Below are 24,461 nucleotides of genomic sequence, written 5' to 3'. Positions count from 1 at the left end.
AACTAAAAACCAAGCAGAGATTTTATATAATTCAACAGCAAGAACTGCCATGTCTTGATCCAGAAACACCCAGAGAGAAACATGGTGACTGAAGCCAGAAACCACCAGGAGAGGAAAAGGGAAAAATAAAACTCATCTTCACAGCACAACCTATCAGCGCACTAGGTGATGGAAACTGAAACTATGAGACAGTCCGTACACATTTTGTTTCTTCCAGGGCTACATTTTAATCAGACACAGTGGCGGAGGAGTTGTGGGCTGGGCGTGACCGGTATGATGGTAGAGAAGTAGAGAAGAGGAGGAAGACGGGAAATGGGGCAATGGAGTGAAAGATAGAGGGTCGATTGTGAAGGTGTTGACAGGCAGGTGTGGCAGGTGAGAGAGGTGTAAGATGAAAGCCAGTCAGAGACAGAAAGACAGGGAAATAGACTGAGAGAGGTCCGAGGGATCTGTGACCAAATGGTTGTGTGGAGTGCTCGGTTCTCCGCTGAAATCTCCTGGCCACTCTCCATTAAGCCAGCAAACAATATATAAAGACAGTTTTGACATGGGGAAACAGTCTACAGGAAACAAATCCAAAGAAATAACATGTACGATCATGTTGTCATGCTTTAATCTCAATAATGCATCCTATGTAGCTCCTGAAATCCCAGATGGACAAAAAAGATGGGAAACAAAACCTCATTGTTACATATCTTCTTAAAAATCAACAACATAAAATCCCAGAGATTTTATGTCCAGTGGATTTCCGGAGGATCTTTTATTTATTAGGACTGTGAATGCCAAGCTTCAGAGCATACCGCGGTTGACCAAAGGGGTCACCAATCTAGTTGGGTTACCTATGTCTTTTTTCCCTCTCTGCCTCAGTTCTCCAATAAATTCAATGCTTGTCTGAATTAATGCATTACAAGCTGTGCCGGAGATATTAAAAAATGATAAAAACTAATCCCTCCTCCACGGTCTCATGCGGTGCAGGGTCCTCACACTGAGCTGACCCTGAGCTTTCTCTGCCATCTGCACCGTGAGTTATGATATTTGGTGCGGCTCGGATTACACTTTAATATTTCATTACATACACAAAATCCTATTCTATATTTCTCCTCCAGGTGTGTCACTATTAATCATAGGATATTGTGAAAACCCAAGGTTGTCTAATATCTCCTAACTACTGTATGTGTGCTATACAAATATACATATTGTGTGTATGTGTGGAAAAGAGAAACCCCACAGCCCATCTACACTCAATTTATTAGCTACACCTGCGCAATCTGATGTAATCCTGTGCTGTAGGAACACGTTTTAGTACGATGTTACCACCCATTACGACATCAATAATAAACATAAAGTAGAATCATCATCTTTCTTACAAGGTCAACAATCAGTGAAAATGTATAAACTCTGTAAAGGTAGAATGTATAGCAGAACTGTTGTATTGGATTGCATTAGATTGCACAGGTGTTTTTAATAAGCTATTAAGTGAGTGTATACAGTATATATAGGTAATTAGAAATTGTGCACATACAGCACCACACTTCAACATATACATTCACACTTCATCTAGAACTCCTGCGTGACGTCTCAGTGCTCTGTGTGAGCTCGTGTTTAGTTCACATGCTTGTTGCTCGCACCAGTAAACACACATGAATGCCTCAGAATACACTCTGCGGTATCAAATAGCAAAAGTATGAAGCACGGCATGTGTTTTCTCCCAGGGGGAGCTGAGACCAGGCAACACATTGACCACGGGCAGCGGCGTTATGCCATAACTGGTGGCCCCCGTAGAGAGCTGAGCTACTCATCATGCATGTATGAAACAAACACGGTGCCCATCATCAGGAGCCAAGCGTCCCTTCTGATGTGATCTATTTCCAAAGCTCGACTCTGCTCCTCGCAGCCAGGAATAAGAGAGGGAGAGAGAGAGAGAGCGAGAGAGAGAGAGAGAGAGAGAGGCAGAGAGAGATTAACACACTGCTCACATCACAAAGATGACTGGGGACCTCTCAAAGTGGAGCAACACGAGTAGACCAATCCAAAGTAGGGCTGACCACTGCACCGACAATCTCCCTCTGCTGCTTGATTCTATTAACTCATATAAAAGAGAACAACAACAACAAAACCCTGGTGGAGGTTCAGGAAAAACAACAGCAGAATAAATGACTTAAGGGACAAACAAAAAAAAAAAACACCTCCTCCCGCAAAAAATTCAGTTTTTTGTGGTCGTGATAGCAACCTGAACTTAAAACATTGCTTTGAAGTAAGCGCTTTACAATGACAATACTAACATCCCGATGTTAAGCAGGTATGGCATTCACCATGTTCACCCTTTTATCTTAGAATGTTAGCATTCCAAAAATCCAAAGTATTGGTCAGATTTATATCTATATGCAAAGTTATAGGATCGCAATGAAAGTTATACTACATCTTCTTAAGGAGGGTGTGATTGTGTTCATATTTTATGGTAATCCATCCGGCCTTCTTCCACCTTTGCATTGACTCAGTAGGCTATTATCAATGACATATAAGACAGCTGACATGTTATCAACAACATGTATGACTGTATGTTGTACTGGACTTTCATCGTCATGCTAACAATAATAAACACCTGGTTAATATTGTGAAATGGTTACAGTTTAGTTAGGTTTAGGCTTAAAAACGATTTGCTTAGGTTTAGAGAAGGATCATGGTTCGGGTTGACATAAGCATGCTCCTTACGTAAATAAAGTTACATTAGTCTCGTAAGTCACATTATATATGTTACGTAAATTTCCAAACATACTGACTTCAAATAATGGTGAGTTTATGGGCAACTGGGAATTGGGAAAGTTCTGACTTCAGAGTTGGAAAACACAGCTGAACACCTGTCAAACTTTGAAAATCCCTCAAGAAAAGTGGGTGGTTTTTGAGAGTTCTGAGAAGTATGTTTCATGTTGCTCGACATGGCAGTGTTTGGTGAAGGAATACATTTACTAGCTCCAACAATAAGGTGGAATAGACACACTTGGTTATCTTAGCCCAGCCTGTTTGCCAGCTGTGCAATGGTAGTACATCACAACGTGTTGAAATGTGGTGTACAAAAAATGTCAACCTCCAGAGCTCTATTTCTTCCCTGTGTTGGTTTATGGATACAGACGAAGTTGTTTGTCACTTATCTGTTTTCAGAAAGCAAAGTTAGAGCACATTTCCTGGGGACGACCATGTTGCCTGTTTGTTGTCGTCATCTGAAAGCTCTTAACAAAGGAGTTGGACGTTCTCACATGGGAACTTTTCCCTATTACCAGCACACAATTAGTCAATGTTGACTTTTGTATCCACATGGGACATGAACAGCAGTTTCATAAGTGAAAGTCCTCTACTAGATCGATCCGAACTCCAACCTTCTTCCTTTGCGATGTTTCTCACTTCTTAAATGTATCATTTTGGCCACTAGAGGTTGTATTGTAGGCGCAGTTTGCTCAATATGAAGCATATTTATCAGAGTGTTGACAACTGATAATGACCATTTAATGGGCTGGTAACATTCAAATTGCATAGGTACCTCAACAGCCAGAGGCTTTACGGTACATGCCAATGATTCGATTCCTAGGTGGACGGACCTTTACAGCCCTCTTTCCTGACCATATCCATGGTCTATCTAATGAAGGCACAAATGCATTTACAAGATAGACAAACAACAAACATTCAAATTGGTTGGACTGACCACTAGCATGGCTAGAAAGAAGCTGTGATACAAGTATTAAATAATGATTAAATACCAAAGAACTAACTCCATTGCAAAATAAAGCAGCTTCAAACAGTTTGGAATCACAATGAATTAAAGACGACATTAAAAACAAAAACAAATGATGGATGAAGGTGTGGAGGTCCCCCTGTCCTTCCCCTCTGGTCCGCCTATTGTGCAGTGATGGACATTACAGGGTCACAACATACCCACCTGTAGTGTCCCATTATCAGCTTTGAATAAGTGTTCGTTTTCTCCTCCCTGCCATCATAGCTGTGACACCTCAGTGGTATCAGCTGTGTGATAAGGAAGCTCTTTGTCTCGCCCACCTTGGTCATGACAACACAGAACAATCAGGAAGCATATTCCCCGCATTCCCTAATTTTATCTCTCAGCTGTAAATGTGTTTATGTGTGTGCTTGGGGACGGCTCATTTTATCACAGGTACAACACGTCTATGACACATATCTTTACAGCAAACAGATTACCAGTAATATTTTCAAACTGATTCCATTTCAGCTGCTATCGTCTCCACAGATGTTCCCCCCTTTTCTTTTCTTTTTTAGCCCCCACCAACTCCTCTCAGGGAGCAATTTTCCACAGTCACTCCATAAGACTTGGTGAGTCATACACAGCACTATTGTAATAATGGTAGCCCATCCATTGAGGTGGGCGGGGATGCATTAAAATGCTGTATGAGTGTGTGTTCTGCAGTGTGGGTAGAGCTCAGTTCAAGACAGATCAGGTGTGGTTATCTTGACCTGGACCTCCATATGTGCTTTGCCCTCGCTGCCCTCATCCTCCTTTCCTTCACTCGCGTAGAGAGCAGAGGCAGAAAGACAGAAAGAGCAAGACACAGAGGAAACACAACTTGAGGGAGTGAGAGGGGGTGTGAGATAAGATTATAGAAATTAAAAATGACAATAAAAAATAAATGGAGTTTCAAAGGCTTCACGTTTGCTCTTGATCAGTCCCACTAAAAATCTCCTGCCACTTCTATCATCAACACTTCCTCCTCCTCCACCACTCAAACTGGCTGTTACACAAAGATTTGCGTTGGAGGCCGGACGCCGGCTCAGGCCCGGAGACGTGAGACCCTCATGGGGCTGAGGCAGCAGCTGTCCACGGGCCTTCTTTTTCAGATAGTCCTGGCAGTGAAACCTTAGTTACATGGTCTGATGTGGAGCCCAGTGTTCTGCTTCTCTCTGTCTGGCCGTGTTTTCACTGCAGCCCAAGAAGTCACTTTTCCAACAACAGTGTACTAATGTTAAAGCTTGCACTGTCTAGTGACTGTTGAAACACCACTCACCTTGCTGAATTAAAGAACTGGAATTTTTTTCCCCTGAAAAAAAATTAACATTTAATGTCCACCCTCTCCTTTGGTGTAGTTATAGTGTATAGTACACTGAACACTCTGGTTCAGAGGTTATATGGCTGTGGCAACATGTTGGTTTAATTCTGATGGACAGACTGACCTATATACTGTATAAATACTGTATATATATAGAGCACTGGACATTAACTTGAATATGAAGTGATTATGGTGTCATGAGTTACATTTATTCTTTCTGATTAGTGTTCTGATGATTTATCTGAAAACAATTCCATATTTAATTAGATATTACACCTCAAACAAAGGTATGTTTGGAGGAAAGCCTGGTTGGATTGACAGGCTGTCAGGTATCCGATATAGGTGGGCAGGGCATAGTGTAGTGTCTTTGGGTTCTCAGTCAGATCAACCCCACGCTCCTCCCTCTCAAAATATGGTCACTTTTGGCTACTAAAAAACCTATATGGCAATGCCCATAAAGCCAGACAAGAGGTTTTAAAATGTTTACAAACAAGATTATAACGTTACACACAAAATATATGACGATATGAAGCACTTCTGGTTAAACTACAGAAAAGAGTGTAAAGCAATAAAAACGTGCTTTTCCACGAATCAATCCTATGCTAAAGCATAACACTTATTTTTGACACTCTCCCTCCAACCAGTGTTACATGTCCTAAGTTATAGATGCAATCAACAGGACTTAAGCTTTTTTGTTGTTGCTACATTTCTAAGTCTTATTTACAGCTTTCAAAAGTATACAGAAAACAGAGTCAGATACTTTTAATTCAGCCAGTGAAGGTAGTAAATCACCAGAAAAGAGACCAATGGAAACATATTTTGTTGTATCTGAACGCTGCCATGGTGCTTTAAACTGTTACCATATGAAAGAAATTCTGTTTACCATTTTATATTAACTTGAGCTTTCTGGAACATCACAAGAGCCCAGACGAGACAGCAAGGGGGCGTTTATTTAAATCGTCTACTTCTGTTTCTCTGATTTTCATGTTTTTCTTTCCAACATAAAAGCTTCAAACCGTTTCGCAGCGTTATTTGCGGTAATGTGCAAGCCCACCATCTGGCTTTCACAAACCAGTCATTCCAAAGCAAAGCAAGGCTCCTCTGACAGCTGCAGGCCAGTTTGTAAATAAATAGAAAAAATTATGTTTATTTTAATATAAAATAACTTCTTTGTTTACTTCAAATAGCTTGTAATATTTTAAAAGTGTTTATTTTAAAATAACTATGGAAAGCATCGGACATGGAATAAATAGAAACAAATGTCCCAACAAACAATTAAACTTCTTGAAGGGCATGAAACTATTTAAGGTGAACACCAATTATTTACCTGTGCTGTGTTTGCACATACAGTGTTTGAACATAAAGCCCAAATAAAGTCAGAGTGGGCAGCACAATTAATCACGTATGAATATGTATCGGTCTTATGATTCAGAAATTAGCGGGTCTCTCATGGTCAGTAGCATATCATTTTTCCCGATGTTTTTAGCATTGCTGGAGGTGGAGCTTTAAGGATGGTGTCAGTCTGTTGTTGCAACATTTTTGTCCAAGTTGACAATTATGGAACTGGTAGCCATAAAATGTTGCTCCCCTATTCATGTTTCCCACAAAATAAATGATCTAGACTTAATGATTCCTGCTTTATTTTTTTTTTAAAAAGTTGGCTTTCTATCAATAATTTATTTTTAACATTTTGCACGACGGTTAGACCCAAACAATACCTACATACTGGACAATGATCCCGATTGTGTACTTTAACCAGTGCAAATCTCTGAAAATGTATGTTAAAAAAACCCCAAACAAAACAGCTGCACCTGTCAAAAGTTTGACCTTTTGACAAAATGTATCCTGAATTATGAATAACTTCACATAGACTTCAGTCATGGAACTGATTAAGTCCACCACTCTGCTTTGATAAAAAAAAACAAATTATTGTCTCATGGAGTTAATTCAAATACCACCTATATTACTGTACTATTGGCAGTCTTGTACGGTTTTCCAACAGATCAAAACTTAAACCAGTAACAAACAAATGTGTCTGACTGTAAATTATTTTCCTTTTCTCAATATTTTTAAATATTTAAAATGTATAAATTTATTGAATCTATTCTAAATTTCATATGTCTTACTGTATCTGTGAACCCATTGGACCCAGTCGAGTTAGCAAAGTCATCTTGAGTAATGCACAACTAAATTGTACGGATTATTTTTCTCATGGTGACAGTGCAAAAAAATATAAATTTCAAAGCTACAAAACAAAGATACAAAGTCAACCTATTCGTGGTGGAAGCCATTATATATTAGTACAAAGTGTTTCACATTCAGAGTAATTTCATAACCTCGGCTGGTCTAAATGGTCCTGATTAAATATTTGAAGGAACACTTTTCATTACAAAAAACATTATTCAAAATGATTACATTTAAGCAAAATCAATAATGTGTGACAAAATCATGAAATTCCATGTTGAATCTTTTTGAGGTTAGTATTTTGCTAATCTAAAAATGAAATGAGAACCACGTTGAAATTGGAAGTCTGAAATTGTGTTTACTTCACAAATGAATGTTATTATCCTGCTTCATTAAATCAGTGTAAGTGGTAATTACTCTGAAAGGGGTAATACTTGAACACACTGAAAACAGCTTCAGTGTAAAACAGCAATAAACGAGGTAACATTAGAACAGACAGACGTGCTTTTGATGAGTCAGTGAAGCCAGATTGGGTCAAAGTTCTGATCTGGGTTTTGATTAAAGGCATCTCGGAAACTAAAATTAGCTCCAAAGGCTGTTACACATGTAACAGTGAAAATGCCACATCCCCTGTTTTCCAGCTGTTTCTTTTCTGTTTGAAGAAGTGTGATGTGGGTCTGCAACTAAACCTGAGACACATCTGTTCTGCCTCAGACTGGTTCGAATGAAGCCAGCTGAAGTAGGAAGTACATGAGGTAACATTAGAACCTGGTCAAAATGCTTTTGGCTGAATGTCGGAAGTCCACTCCCTTCCCATCTTCGCCATAAACTATCATACAAGTTATTTTTATATACCTGTGCTTTTTGAAAGAACTTTGAGGCACATGCTTTATAAATAAACATGAACTTGAACCTTCACTTCTAATTCACTTTTCTCTTGTTTTCACTACCTCAGATTATTCACAGTGAGACTCCACAGGACCAGAATGAGGAGAGGGCTGAGCTCTAAGATGCAGCTATCTCCAGCTACTCCTCACATGCATGACCAGATTGTTTCCTCTGTGCTGAAAGTGACAGGAAATATAAAATCCTTGAAACTAATTAAGCCCAAGAAATGTTGTGTTACACAGTTTGAATGTAAATTCAATTGCTGTGAGGACAGAACCAGACCATCAGGATAAAACACAAAAAAATAGGACTTATAATGTGCAACTACTAGGTTAAAAAAAATTACATATAGTGGAGCTCATTAACTGTGACAGCAACCTTAGAGTGAGGGTCAGTGGTGGAGTGTGAGTATTTTTAAATCATTCCGTGCTTATGTACAAATACTGCTACTGTAATATTACCATTTGATTATACTTTATACTTCAGGCTAAAGGGAAATACTGTACTCATATTGATTTTCCAGCTATTGTTACTTTTCTGTTCCAAGCTACATATGATCAGATAATGAAATATGACATCATGTTATAGATGTAACTACATGACGATATATAAAATAGTTCAAGTTAACTACGCCTCCACCACCTATAACAGTAAAATATCACTTACAAAATATTATATCAGTAATAATAATCCAGTAATATAATATATTATAGATTTTCACTCACAGGGGTCATTTTTCTGCATTGTGGCTACTTTCATTTGTAATACTTGAAATGCATTTTTCTAATAATACACTTACGTTTACTTGATGTTTTAATTGCAGCAGTTTTACATATTGTCAGTGTGGTATTACTGCTTTTTCTTAAATAGAGGATGTGAATATTTCTTCTGCTCTTGATGATAAAATAAAACAGTGCTTAAATAATTTTACTATGTATGAACAGTGGGTGAATCTTTGACCCAGGAACACCTTTAACATCTGCATATCAAAATGAACAGGTGGCTCTAACAGGAATCAAACCAAACACCCACAAGAGGCCCGTTCAGCAGTGACAGCAGCAGCAGCAGCAGCTCTTTCCTAACCCCCAAAAATGTTATGGGTTTCTCTTCTTTTGTGTCTTAAAAATAATACCTTTGCCTTATCAATAATTTCAGACATAATGCTTCCTTTCTTGTAACTTCATGTGTAGTCAACCTGTCAGTCAAAGAGAAGGTGCACACCTTGTTTGTAATTGAATTTGGGCACTATTATGGTGTTTTTTTTGTTTTTGTTTTGGCCTGCTGTTGAACTCCATTGTTATAACCTGATAATCTAGAATTTGCAGAATACTGGTGGGATTTTTGAAGTAGTTATTATCCATACTCGACTTTGCTTCTTTTAATTTTTAATAATAATGCCTTAATTTAATCATAAGAAAATACAATTACATGTACATTTTGCAATCCTACAGTACCATTAACTAAACAGTGATGACACATGTTTGTGCAAAGCAGAATCTATGTATTTATAATAATGTTGTATTTTAGATTACTCTAAAATATGACATCTTCAAATATTTAAATTAAAATTCCTTCTCATTAGGGCTTTTACAAAACCTAAAGGGACACTATTCACTGTATCAAACAAGTAACGACTCATTTCAAGAGTAATGGTTTGTCAAAAATAGGGCACGGGGCTGTTGAAAGAAGAAAAAACAAATGAAATAAAATGGATTGTTGCTTAACCTTAAAACAAAGCACGTTATAATTCATTAAAACACTGTATGAATCTGTGCCGTTTTTTTTTAGGTTAAAGAATTCTTTGATCTCTGGGAACGATTTCAGAGACAACAGATATAGCAGTAATATGATTGCTTCTGTCATCATGATTCAACAGATTACATATCTAATCGGTTTGTGAATAGAGAATATAATTTGCACAGATTACAGGCCAGCGGTGCCTCCTGCTTCTTGAAACTGGGCTGTTTGACAGTTTAGATGATCCGTAGACAGACAGACGGACGGACAAAAAGACAGCGAGTGGGAGAGAAACCACCAACCACCTGGTTTAATCCATGGTGGAGAAACATCTGATCTGATGGCTCAGATTCCCCCCCCCCCCCCCCCCCCCCCCCCCACAATGGCTTGAATAAGTGCATAACGTGTGGGCACGAACATGAAGCATGGAAACACACTCGGCTGTGTTTCTCATACACATTTCACCGAGACATTCAGAGACTACTGAAATGCAAAGCTATGCAGAATACATGAGACATGATTGCAAAGGAAGTAGGACTATATATAATGAAATTAAAGTGACTCAGTTGCTGTAATATCCCTGGGGTATATAGCTAGTTGTTTTATGGGGGAGATAAGAGGATTTGGTCAGGTTGAGATGCTGGCTAATACTATTGTTTCCACTGGGAGCATAAAACAGCAAAGAAGCTTTTCACACATCTTTTCTTCTTTTGTAGTGCTGTTACCGTAGATATCATTTCAAAGCACAAGGTGGAAAAAAAATTACAATATTGCAGCAAAGGACATCATATGCAAGGAATGCAACTGTTTTATTATTATTTTTACATATAGAAATGCAAGAAATCACCCAAAACATCCAAATATATTCAACAAATTCATTTAATTTGAAAAATAACGTATAAAAAAAGGTTTTACATTTTAAAAGCGGTCAGAAAATATAAAATGAATTGGAAGATATCCTGTGAGGATTCTCGTCCACTCTCCCCATCTATCCGTGCAAACCCTCACTTATGCTCTTACACGTGCTTAAACAGGCCTCTCAGTTACATGAAATGACCACTAAGGGTTGGTTTAGTTCAAAGAGACGGTCAAATTAAGTTAAAGGTGGTTAATGCAGCCTTCTTTTCTCTTCTCTTCCCCTCTGCTGACTTTTCCTCTTACTTCCTCTACGTTACCTAATTGTTCACCTGGCTTCACTTCTTCACTGCTTCCTTTTCCTCTTCACTTCTTAATCCGTCAAGATAATAGTGCTCCCCAGGATGCATCTTGTCATATAATGTCCTGCAAATCAGTGTCATCGACAGCACACAGTTGGCGAAAACAAACATGATTCTTTCCCCGTTTGTCTTTTTAAGAAAAAGCTCAATCACAATTCCCAGTGGCACATTACTGAAAAGCACGGATGATATAATCAATACCAAGTCAATCCTAATACTTGAACCCAAGTTGCACTCTCCTGCTGAGGAGGGAAAGCAGTCACACTTTGCAGGAGAAATGATTTGCATTCAATCTTCAAAAGAAGCGTAGGTGTTATTACCTGTCACAATACAACCTAACCCCAATCTGCCAGCACCAAACAGGGTGTTTAAAAAACTAAAATCACACACAAAACAAACCAATCACTTTTCCTTTTTGGTTTGAAAAGAATGCTAGTCATTGTGGTCCACCAAGCAGATCTGTTGGCAGTGAAGGTTCCCCACCCCTCCACCCCCTCAGCTCTTAACAGTCCTTAACACCACACTACGTCACTTGAATCCAGTGACATCTGTCTGCTAATAACACTTGTTTAACACTGCAGGGCTGATTTGTAAGGCTTGTAACAACAGCAGATTTCAAAGACTTGTCAAAATCTCCACCAGTTTAGACCGTGTCAGACATTTTTTTACAACCATATTTGCAGATACAGCAAGTGGCTTAAAGAAAAATCAGTGGCGGGGAAACTGATCCACAGTTGTAGAGATGGAAAGGAACAGGAAGGAGAAAGAAAATGAAGAAGAAAGACAGAGAAGAGGAGAAATAGGGTGAAAGGTCATATATTTATTCTTTCGTTCTGTTGAGGCTGTGTATCAGCTGAAGAGGCAGCTTTCTATTGTATCCTGTTGTACTGGATTGCATTGTCATGTGTGGAGGTCTCGATATACTATGTACATTATCACTGACACTGGAAGGAATTCAAGAAAACTCTAATATAATGCGCAAACAGCCAAGGGAGAGCGCGCATTTACGCACGCGCATATTTAACCACACGTATCAGCAGCTGCAGCAACCAAATTAGGCGCACAAACTCTTTGCCATAGCGATGACGAGATAATAAAACAAGCCACGGGCGTGTTTAACTTCTGAAGAAAAATTAGAGGAAGTTGCTGCGAGCGCAAATAGATAAATAGATAAGGAGGGCTGCTTAACTGGGAGTAAAAGGGGAAACGCTCAGACAGCAGAAATCTGCGCGTCTGGAAACCAGGCGAAAGTCACACAAGCGTTTTTCTCCAGTCGAATAAAACAAACTTGAAGCCAAATAAATACGCCTATTAACATCTGTTTGAAGTCTAACCAGCTGTTATGAAGATATAGCAACTTTAAACTTAGTTCCAGCGAGTAGATTTTACAGTCGATACGGCTCCATAAAAAGAAACTACACCTGCTGGATGTGATTTCGTTAAACATTTATGTGAAACAATGATAAAAAATTTTTTTTTTTTTTTTTTTTTAAATGTATCATTTTCTCAGGTAATTGATTTCTAGGAAACGGAGCCTCTACAAGGAGAGGGAAGGTGTTTCCCTCCAAACGCTGCACCTCGAATCTCTGTTGGACATGAAAAAGTATTTTCAGTTTTTTACTTCACTGCATGGCAATAAACTCACCTTCCGTAGAATCCACTGGCTGAGGAGAACTATGGTCCAACCGAGAACCTGCATGTCACCTTCCTTATAGCGGACCACCCCGAAAAACTACACGTCTCCCCGGCTGAACATATAAAGACACACCGCGGAATCCAAGCAATCCCAAGTGGCAGGCGATGTGCGAAAAGTGTCAGAAAAGCAGAAAAACGCGCTTAAAGTTGTGTGTTTGCTTAGTCAGAGTCACAGTGGGTTCTGCGGGCAAACTTTGAGCGGTGGTCTCAGTTGCTCCGGTCCGCCTCATGTGGCACATCCATGGTGTTTGATTCCGCTCATGCTGCTTGACGTCTGCTGGAACTTTGTGCGGAGACGAAGTCACTTTGTGAGATGGAGGCTAAGAGCGGATCTCACTGAAGATCACCAGTGCTTCTTGTATTTTTGGTATACGGACTGGTTGATTTTGAGAGATGAGATCTGTCGCACACCCTCTCTTTCCTCCTCTCCCTCTCTCTCTCTCTCTCTCTCTCTCTCTCTCTGTCCATGCGCGCGTCACGGCGCACAGCTGCTTTTCCTTTATTGGAAACCACAATGACCACAATTACTGGTAGATTATAATGTTCAGTCGGTGATCAAATGATGAGGTAATTATTTACGTTCTTCGAAGCACTTAATCAGATAAAATGCTACGAACAGTGTCCTTCGCAAAAACTACTTGAATGTGAATCAAATTAAGCAAACATGACGTCTCCAAACATCTTAATTGGAATATGTGAGGTTTTGTTGCTTTTCTTTCTTGTCCGTGATAGTAAAGTATGCCAGTTTGTGTTTTTAAAAAGCTAACTATGACGAAAATAATCATTAAACTTATTTGACACTAAATCCCCTAAGACATTCTTAATCTCAATCAGTTTGTACATTTTACATAAGATAGGCTTTATGATCTTAATTATCAACATAGACTGAACCATTTAAATGCACAGTTTTCTATCTGCATTCATATACATGTACAAAAAAAAACAAAAACAGCAGACAGACAGACAGACAGACACACAGACAGACAGACAGATAGACAGATAGATAGATAGATGTCTTACTTTCTTTGGGGAAATTAAAACTCAATGTACAGCTCTGCAGATGGAAAACAATCATTATCTTACACAAAAAACATAAACCTTGAATGTTACATTTAAGTGACCATGTGTGATGGAGGCCAACAGCTCAAGCTAGCCAGACCATAAATTTCCAGAAAAACAATTTTGAAATATTAATGTTGCATGGATATATTGGGGCAGCGTGGCCCCACATCTCTCCCTGATGGCCAGTCCCAGCTGCTGCCTGCCTGATTGAGCCACCTTTAAAATGAACTGATCTGAGATGCACAGTGTTTGCTCGCCTGTCTTGTGAGTTTGTGCGGAGATCAGTGTCTGTCTGCTGGATTGTTAGTGTATCTGTCTGTGTAACATTATATAACGCTGTCACTGATTGCGTGACTGGCTCCTCTGTACAATGTCTGTCTCGACTTTCTGTCTGTGTATGTTCAAGTGTGTCCCTTCAATATAACCGTCTGTCTGATTGACTAAATGACCAACTGTTTGTTCTTTTCTAATGTCCCTTTGTATGCATGTCTGTCTTATTATTTTTCAATCTGTTTCTTTGTCCGTGGCTTCTCCAAGTATTTAGAGCAAGTCTACAGTAACGCACACGCTCAGTATACTGGATTTTCTTTGTTGCCTCTCTGTGTCTCCAAAGAGAATCAAATTTATGAATAAAACTTCCGACTCTCTAAGTTCTGGTCTCTCTCTGTGGATCGTATCTATCCCATGAGCAGAAACAGCAGCTTTCGGTCCTGAACTCAGGGAGGCAGGCAGTCTGCAGACCAAACTCGGGCGCTGATACATTTTCTACCTCAGACACGGAGCATCTCAGCTCACCTGCGGCTCATCCTCATACTTGTAGTCGTGCGTTTTCAAGGCCAGTTTCAGTGACTGTAGTCCAAAGTGTGCATCATGTTGGTGGCCACAGAGGTGGTGAAGTGGGACTGGTCTGTCACAGAGGAAGAGGGGTGCCTCTGTAAAATGCTCTGTTCTGCTTTGTGATTATGTGTGACTCTACATATTGTACATTAACAATCTATTATCAGCCACTGGAATGCACTGTGTGTAGTCTGTCTGTGGCTCTCATCAGTGTGTGAATGACACAGCACTGCCTCCCTGCGAGGGAAAGAGTCCCTGCACGCCGGGGCAAACAGTCCTCACTCAAACACTAGGCTCTGTGTTTGTACAATGGAGAGAATGGAGTGGCAGAAAGATTAAGATGGATACTGATCATTTCAGCCAGAAGGGTCTGCAAATTGCTGGATGAGCAAAAAGAGAGTGTCAAACTGTTATTTCTAATAGCAGACCTGTCAAAGCAAAACTTCAAATAGATAACCATCTCAGCTGGACAACTGCAATCATTCACATCATGTGGCAATCTTCAGGGTCAGCTAATGCAAGAGATCAACTCTACAAGAAGAGACACTTACAAATTAAAATCTGCAAGAGTGAAATATCTCATTTCCATTCTTCAAGTATAGTAAGTACTCAGAGTAGTGAACAACAGCAGATGAGCAAATCCTGAAAATAGAATTTATATACTATTTGCATACACATTTTGAGATAAACGTGTCACCTAAAAAGATTTAGTTACCTAAATCTAAGCACACAGACACCTGAGGATACAATACCCAGACTAACTTCCTTGATACTAAAAACTTTGCCTTTGAAAATAAACTTACCTCAAAATATTCCTGGCTAAACAAATAGACAAATAAATAGTATACAATTATAATTTTAAAGGAGACATTAACAAACCTGTTATGACCTTTAGCTCAACATTTTGAGACACAACATCTTACTACGATGGAAAAAGTACTACTTAAAGTTACAATCGCAAAGATCTCCATTTTGTTGTCTTTGGCGACACGTATGGCAATAAGCGGCCATTGCAACTGTTTTTTTTGGACTTCACTTCCCAAAGATCCAAATAGCGTTGCCTGTGTGACATCAGTCAATCAGCAGTTCAAGCTCAAATTTGAGTTAAAGTGCAAGCCTTTTTTGTTAGCTCCGCCTAATAGTGATGCGCGGGTATCCTGTACAATGTATATCTGTCAGCAGACGTAACGTTAACGGTACTTAATAAGACGTAACGTTATTTCATTTAGCATACTTTTAAAAAAGGACAGCTATGGATGTAGAAAATAAAGTTTTTGTTATTTAAATTTTTGGGCTGTTTGCCAAAACGTTTGCATAATACAGTAATTGTGAGGCATATGTATATGCATAATGTGTGGATTAGGATATAATGTATATCTGAATTTAATCTAATCTTAGTCAAATAGTGTCGGGGTCTAGGTTACTATAGACGATTTGGTCTAAAATATGCAGCTCGCAAAACAAATAACCTTTCATTAAAGATGAACTTTGACTCTCACTTTTACACACATATACACCCACCCACACACACACACACACAAACATACAAAGACATACACACACACACACACACACACACACACACACACACACACACACACACACACACACACACACACACACAGCATACTGTGCATATTTCACATCTTAAAGATGAACTTAAACAAAATAGGAGCCTACATGTGTCCAGCTGTTGTTTTTAGTCCAGTGTTTGGCTGCACTGTGGAGGAAAGTCCACAGTTCCAGGATTTAAACTTCTCCGACGTATTTCGCACACACAACCAGCTGTGCTGAAAGTGCACTCAGTCACTGGGTGCAATTTTTGCAGGAATGCACTGAGCTGCTCCAGCGAGCATGAAGAGACGGGGGTGTGTGTGTCCTCAAAAAGAAAAGGATGCAACATCACAAAAGTTATTTATAACGTAGTCAAAACACCACTTTATCACTTTTTGACCCAACCAACCCTAACCCACAATATTTTCGGAAAGGCTTACCCGAACCAGCCCGATGCCCGAGTTATGGCTTAGGCCGCATATCATTACCGCCTACCTTCTCTGGTGGAACAACCACTGCTGGGTTGCTTGAGATTTTTCACGGGAACATTCAGTTTGTAATAATACAAATTATAAAGGTTTCATCAGGCCACAGGCTCACTTACCTCTGTTAACTCATTCAACAATAGATGTTGACTTCACAGACATTTTTTTTAATAAAAATCGTAGAAATTATTACTTAAACGTTTCCTCGATGTAAAGAATAACATACTTTATTGTATCCATAACACACCATCAGCGTAAGTGACTCTTTTGGCTTCTGTCAATCTTACAGCTGCTGTAAATCAGTGTGTTACACCCATTGCTTCATCTTCAGTAGACCATGAAACCCTGTCTATCAAACACAACAGGTCTCAAAGAATGTGACCATTTCCCATTTCCATCACTGCCCTCCATTTAATCTACTGTTTGCGATTTGTATGGCCACAGCACGCTCTGTCCTCTTGTTTCCCCTAATTTTTATCCCTACTGCCGGAGAGAGGTTGCTGGTGTGTGTGCAATTTCTGATTCACATTGGAAGTGGCAGGTAAATTTCGCCCAGCTGCTCCCCTTCTCTGTTCCACTTAGCAGCGACACTCCTATTCCGAGTCCCTCAGTCGCCGTATGGTTATGGTAAATGAATGAACATGTTCTGAGCAAGAGCCCAGTGCATCTACTATCACAAATATCCTCCTCACATCATTATTTCTCTTTTGGCTTCCCAAAATGTCAGGATAAAGTTTCATCATTTCCAAAACTGCACACTTAAAAGCTGCTCTGTTCATCAATCATCTCCATGTTTGTGAGAGAATTACCAAGTATGTATCAATAAAGACAATAAATTACAGTGATGACTAAGTGTAGGAAAAAGTACACCCATTTTACCATTAATGCTCTTTGATAGATTGAGCTGAAAGCGAGCGGAGGAAGAGGAGAAGGGGTGAAGAGGGATAAGTGAGGAGGACAATGGTGTGAGTGTAATGGAGGAGGAAGAAGTAGGCAGTGGAAGCAGGATTAGAAGCAAATTAAATAAAAGTAGAAGACGAAGGTGAAGATGGACCAACAGGGAGGAGGAGGAGCAGAGGTTGGCCAAGAAGTAGGAGAGGAGGAAGGGATGAAGATAAGGAAATGAAAAGATGAGAACGATGTCTTTGAACTAGAGGGAACTGGGGTCTTGTTATGGACACCTATAACGTAGGATCTTGTGTTGTAGTTCAGTGTTGGATTTTCCCCGCTGACAGCATCATTGCAACACTCCATAAATATACTGCACATGATTGATGAAGCCACGGTGTACTTTAATTACATTCCATTTTATTATTTCATTTACTTCGTGATATAGAGCGATGGCGGAGTAGAACGTACATTAAAGTAACTTCTATTTCACCTTGTCTCGTTGTTGACAGTACCATCATCAGTACACATCTATAATTTGTTCTCTCAATGACATTGTGGTGAGAAATGTAAACACCACTTGGATTATGTTAACAGGTAACATTTTTCCATCTTGTGGATACTTTTAGGCAACAGAGATACTTTGGACTCAGATCCATTCCAGGTATGTTTGAAAATATACTAAAATCCTCTGCTTTGAAACTAATTTGTGTCAGATATGTTTTCTTCATAGAAAAGTTCATTTGCCTGGTTATAAATTCTCAAAATGACATTCACACCTCCTCCCTCATAGAAATGTCTATAATTAAGCAAATATTTAATTAACTATTGGACACAAGATGTTTCCTAAAGACTATTCAAAGACACTCAATTTGGTGCAATTTAGGCTTCAAGTTTACAAGTTACATTTTTGTAAGTTGCTAGTTGGACCAGGATTGGCTTTTGAGGCTGGTCCTATTGGGGAGTGATGCTATAAAGTTTGTATGTAAATACTCATTCATGTCACTTGATGAAAATCAGCCCCTGATTGAGATTGAGATTGAGATTGAGATTGAGAACACCCCTCAAAGTTTGTGACAAATTATTAGAGAACAGAAGGAAGTAGCAGGCAGCCAGTAGGAGTGATGGGGAGCAACGTTTGTATTGTTGTGGACCATAAATGTATACATTTTCAATGTGAGTGGGCACATTGTTATGTTGGAGAATCAAAGTGCCATCACACCACAGTTCAGGTGGTTTGCACTGAATGTTTTCCCTCAGGCACTTTAGATCATTACAGTAGATCTCAGTGTTGACTGTCTGAAAATGGGGGATTAATTCACGGCGTACAATCCCATGAATCTCAAAGAAAACCCGCCTGGTAGCGCTCTTGACCTGAAGCGCCTTCTTCGGTTTTGGACAGTGACATTCCACCTTTTGAAAACAAGGATCACTCAAAATACCTCTCAAGCTTATTGACACCCTGAAGCCTTTGACACAAACTTTGATGTGCGCTCTCTGCTCAAGTTTCAGGTGCGTAAAGAATCGCAGATGCAATCCGAACCACTGCTCAAAAAGCATGTGTAACCCAGGTGCTGACTTTGATCAAGCAATGACACTTGGAGCACTTACTCGCGAAGGTTATAGTTTCTATGTGATCCATCCACTGTTTGGGTGCAACAAATGCCATCTTGAAAAAGAACCTTTTGAGCCTCCTCGTAAACCATTTAAACTCAAAGTTTATGAGGGCTCAGAGAAACTTTACACTTCCAGTAGAACAATTAAAAACAGTATTGAACTCTAAACAAATTCCCTTCTGTAAAAACAACCAAAAGAAGTAACAATAGCTAAAATATTTGTTTTAGTGGAGTGGGACATATTACCTTAAATGGGAATAAACATTTATTGTCTCATGTCCAGGTGCTGACTATTTTTTTTTTTTAATAAACCAGAGTACAATCTTTCCCTAAATACAACTAAATGAGGCGGGTGCATAAACACACAAATAAACAAGCATAATAATCTGGTAGTTTCTATCTTTGCAACCTCAAATGAGCCGTAATAATGCACATATTAACACCACATTACAAACACCACTAAGACACCACTGGCCTGAAAATAACCATAAAATTGTCAAATAATGCTTTAGTTACAACTAGATGTGGTAGTATAAAGAAACAAGTCAAATCCTCATTTTCCTTATTAATATATAATCTAGACGCCATTATATTTCCCTTAAAATGTTGGAAATTAGTTACTTGTAAATATAATTTCTAGGAGATTGTTGTTACTGAATAATTTATGTGTTCATGTCCTTTTATTCACTGAGCAACAATTGTGTTGAGCAGTTTTGTTGCAGAAATGACTCTGTAAGATGTGCATTATTAAAAGAATGGCCACTTAAGTCTTTCATCATCTTGCTTCATGATGTCTTTGCTGTTAACAATTTCCACAAAAATATGAAACTTGTGGGTAAAACACAAGCAGCCCAAGCTGACCAATCACATCCTGATGGTCTCCAAGTGGTACCTCAGTAGCCGCCTTAGCCCTGATGCGTGGTTTGATTTTTCAGGAGGTGCCTGCCAGCTACAGTGCAGCCTACAGCACTGGCATCATAGCTGAGCTGCACTCCTTGATGCACATTATGAATCCTTTATATACGGAGGCAAAGCAAAGGAAGTGGAGGTGTAACCGAAGAGACAGGGAGCAGACAAATGTGGGGAGAGGTGGATATGCAGAAGCAGGAAGAACAAACCACAATATCAAGCACTACAAGTCCTCCAATCCACGCAACCATACAGGACTTTGTTCCTCTTAAATACGACACAGAGAAATGTTTTCCGAATTAGGGCCCCTGCTCAGGTTTAATCACAAAAAACAGTCGGCCAGGGTTAGGGCAAGGTAAAGGTTTGGATCAAAGTGATGACTTACTATATATTGTGTGTTAACGTTACTACTTTCTTAAAGTTATGCATCCTTTATCGCCACGGCAACAGTAAACTGTTTAAAAAAAAAACTCTCTTGACTCGTGGCTTAAAACAGAAAGCCCTGTCCGGCACCCAAGTCCACAGAACTGCATCACTTCTCCGGCTCACATTCATGTGGCTACCCTGACAAATGATCCAAACTGATTCTCCTCATGCATGTTTTTGTGGTACTATCACGTAATTTTAACACATTACGTGCCACCACCTAATAATCCGGTGTGAAGAGGTTCTGGTAATTTTCACACAAGGTCGAAGGTCATCAAATCAAACCAACACACCAGATTGTCATTATTTCTAGGACTGCTATAGGTCACTTCAGTTCAAAATATGACTGTGGGTCATAATAACATGCTTACACAAAAAACATCAGGGTCATTTTTTGAAAGAGGACTGCCTCTCAAACTGTGTGGATGTATGCAGTTATTAATGTACACACTCTGAGGCAGTAGATAGTCTCCAATGATGAAGACATTCTAAGTCTACAGAATAAAGTCCCTTATCTGCCAATAAGAAAAAAACACAGCTATCAAGGATAATTATGAGTAATTGCGAATACGTCTGAATCGACAAAGGAAAATATAATTAGCCGTGCCTTCGACATTTTTTGAAAGCTGCAAGTTTTAGCGCTAAGAATAGAAGGCCATGCAGTCACTGCAAACATGACAGCAAAGAGAGTGTGAAGGGGAAAAAAAAAAACATCAGGATGAATGACAGTATGAATTCCTTGCCATTGCATGAGATGCTCCGGTACAGACAAAATTATACTGCCCACTCACACACACACACACACACACACACACACACACACACACACACACAGACAGACACACACCTGCTAACACATGCATTGAAGCGCCGATCCTGAGGTGTCTAACTCGGAGGTTAAGGAACACAATGACGAGAGGTCACCTGGCAGTAATGGAGCCTTTTGTGTGTGGAAATAGTCATTTCCCTGTGTAGTCTCGGGGTATAACAGCAGTCGTATGAAACCCTGTCATTTTGTTTTCCTTTCTATCAATTTCAGAAAGGAAAATGTGTGGAAAGGAGAGAGGGTGAGAGAGGCACAGCAGAGGAGCCAGGAGCAGTGGAGCCACGAGCAGTGTGCCTGTTGCGGGTGTTAGGACTATGCCATTGTCATTCAAATGTTTTGTTGCAGGAAGGGAATCTGAGAGGAGAATGGGAGATGAGCACTAATGGGGAGCAAAGGGAGAAGTGGAATAATTGGATTTGATTACATCTGTCTGTCAGAACAGGACAGGACATAATATGCGTCTGGAATTATTTTGACAGTGTCACAATGTGCATGACTGCTCGTGAAGTCAGTCCGATGTGAAGAACTTCTGGAATGAGAATTGCATTGACAGACATTTTTAGCCCCACAAGCAGCGTGGCTCGACATGGATGGCAATGTCTGTCTGTCTTTCTGTCAGTAAATCAGAGAATAAGCTTTACAACCAGGGTAGATTACCATTGAAATGTGAAAAGACATTTCAGAGGGTGTTCAGAGGATAAATACTAACAGATATGGGTTTCAATCTTACACCCGGCTCCAAACGCAACCCAATTGTCTTTGCTAGTTTCAGAATTACATAGGTGCAATTTTTCCATCCAGGAAACATGTTGTTTGAACAGCAAATATACTTGCACCATCTGAGTGTGTGGTCCTAAAATGAGGTGTGGTCAGGCATATTGTTGGGGCATTGCTATCTTGAAGCAGCAGAAAGCGGCTGCGTGATTTACCAACAAAAAACAGGTCTTGATTCATATTAAGTTTCATATTACTGGTATTTTGAGGTATTTTGAGGGCCGTTATCAAATAAATAATATCTGAAAACATAGGTGGGTTCACAACAGCACACAAACATGTAAAAGACAAAAAATGAAAAGATTACAATGTGAAAAAGGATTATTGCTTGATTTTTGTCATGTTACACCCAAACAAAACCTGTGAGTAATTAGGGAACCCCTTTCAACCATGTGCCTTACTTTGTGCATAGAGGATTTGCCCTTAAACTACCAAAAGTGGATTTGGACATGCCCTTAATGCATTTGACCATGCGCTTAGATCGCTAAAATTGAGCCATTGTGTCCCCCTGACTTTTCCTCTTGGATGATGTTGATGCTTTTGGGGATTTTAAGTTCAGCTGTGTGGAGGATTGTAGTGAATTTTGGTGCAGAGATTCTTGTTTCCCATCGGATGGAGAAGATCTTCGAAGAAATTACAATTTCTTCGAAGATCTTCTCAACTTTTTCCTTGGAAAAATTAAATTGTAAAACATTTGATTATCATGAAACACCTGCAGAGCTAATGACATTCTCATGAGATTCAGCTCTAATTTATGTTATGGCTGAGACATGAAGTACAAATCTGATAATCCAGTTTGAGTTAAAGATCCATGAGTTTAAAGACTTGTAAGATGGCAAAACGCTGCAATGCCATTTATAATATTCATGAGGTAAACAGGAGGTATCGATTGTCAGGTGAGCTGCTGTTAATACGTGTGCGATTGCTTGAAGCCATTGGCTGCTACTTTGAGTTTCTTCTTTACCTCACTGAGCCCTCTGTGTTGTGCTTTTGGAGTCATCTTATGTGGGAGCCCACTTCTAAGGTGAGTCGCCACAGTGCTTAATCATCTCCATTTATAGATTTAACAGTTTGGCTGACTGTGGACTGATCAATATCTAAACTCTGTAAGATTACTTTCTAACCTTTTCTAGCTTTATGCAAATCAACTCATCAATTCTTGATCCTGAGTCTTCTGAGAGCTCGTTTTTGCGAGGCATGGGTCACATCAGCGGATGTTTCTTGGGATTAGCTAGCTCTGAATGTTTGCTTTTCTGGAAGTCAAAGGAGCTCTGAACTCCACCTTCAATCTTGTTATATTGATTTGACTCCAGATTTGCTAACTCTCGACTTCAGTTAGCTTGTGTTAATGTCATTAGCCAAGGGATTCATATGTTTATCCAGCCTACACTGTGTTTTTAGTTAAAAGAGACTGTGTTTGTTCATAATTGTAATTTAGATAAACACATCATATTCTAAGACAAATATGTGCATAAATGCAGATATTTACTTTTCTTGGCACTGTGGCTTTGACTACAACTTTCAGTTTTTAGAAGATTGCTGTGGCAAAAGGGTCTGTGGCAAAATCTGTGTTTTGAATTCACCTTATTTATCAGTGATAGCATTAAAGGTAATATAAACGGCCTGAGGATGACCATGAATAATGAAGGCTGATGCGTGGACTACAGATAAGACTTGGACAGAAGCTGGGATCTGATTGATTCAAACCTGCAGGCATGGGTGAGTGTGTCTGATGTTAAATGACCCTAAACACCCTCTGCAACCTCAGGTTACATCACTGATGTGTCCAAATGCATCAGATTGCGTAGAACATCAAACTCACCGACAACATGCACATAATCCTTCACTTTAGTCACAGTGAGGCTGCAGACAAAACATCTGATAGGTGCAAATAAATCTCAAAATCACTTTGATCAAACATAATTAGATTCCCCTGTCTGACTCTGCCACAAGCTCCAGCCTCGACAGATCATTTTTTTATTTTAACTGTTTTACAGGTGCATGTTTCACTTTTACCAAAAATAAAGCAGTGACTCAGTGACATGCTGACTTTACAAATAAAATGGCTGCTGCTACAAACCTCTTAAAATTGTTTCTTTACTTCCTCGTTAATTCACAAACCCATATGAAGAAATAAATGCATCAATAACACACGGTCCTTCGTAAAATTGTACAGCCTGCAAGCTGTTTAACATGAGCTCATCTCCTCTCACTCATTTTGACACTTTTCACCAATTAAAAAAGGCCACATTTGTGAAACACACATGAGCATGTGAGAGCCCTGTAGGACTCAC

The 24,461-nt window shown here is 39.5% G+C and overlaps 1 protein-coding gene across 1 annotated transcript in view; it reads right to left on the bottom strand.

Annotated features, from left to right (window-relative positions):
• LOC138196799 (neurexophilin-4) overlaps positions 1 to 13,174 on the bottom strand; it is a 44,699-nt gene extending 31,525 nt beyond the window's left edge. Inside the window, exon 1 of the mRNA XM_069147152.1 lies at positions 12,741 to 13,174. Within this exon, the coding sequence (XP_069003253.1) occupies positions 12,741 to 12,794 (54 nt within the window). The 5' untranslated portion in view covers positions 12,795 to 13,174. The remainder of the gene's footprint in view (positions 1 to 12,740) is intronic.
• Positions 13,175 to 24,461: the final 11,287 nt, after the last annotated feature.

Source organism: Embiotoca jacksoni, unplaced genomic scaffold (assembly GCF_022577435.1).
Source record: "Embiotoca jacksoni isolate LCO1_2020_lvr unplaced genomic scaffold, fEmbJac1.0.p SCAF_1, whole genome shotgun sequence".
NCBI classification, from domain to species: Eukaryota; Metazoa; Chordata; class Actinopteri; family Embiotocidae; genus Embiotoca; species Embiotoca jacksoni.
This window is presented reverse-complemented; position numbering and strand designations above follow the sequence as displayed.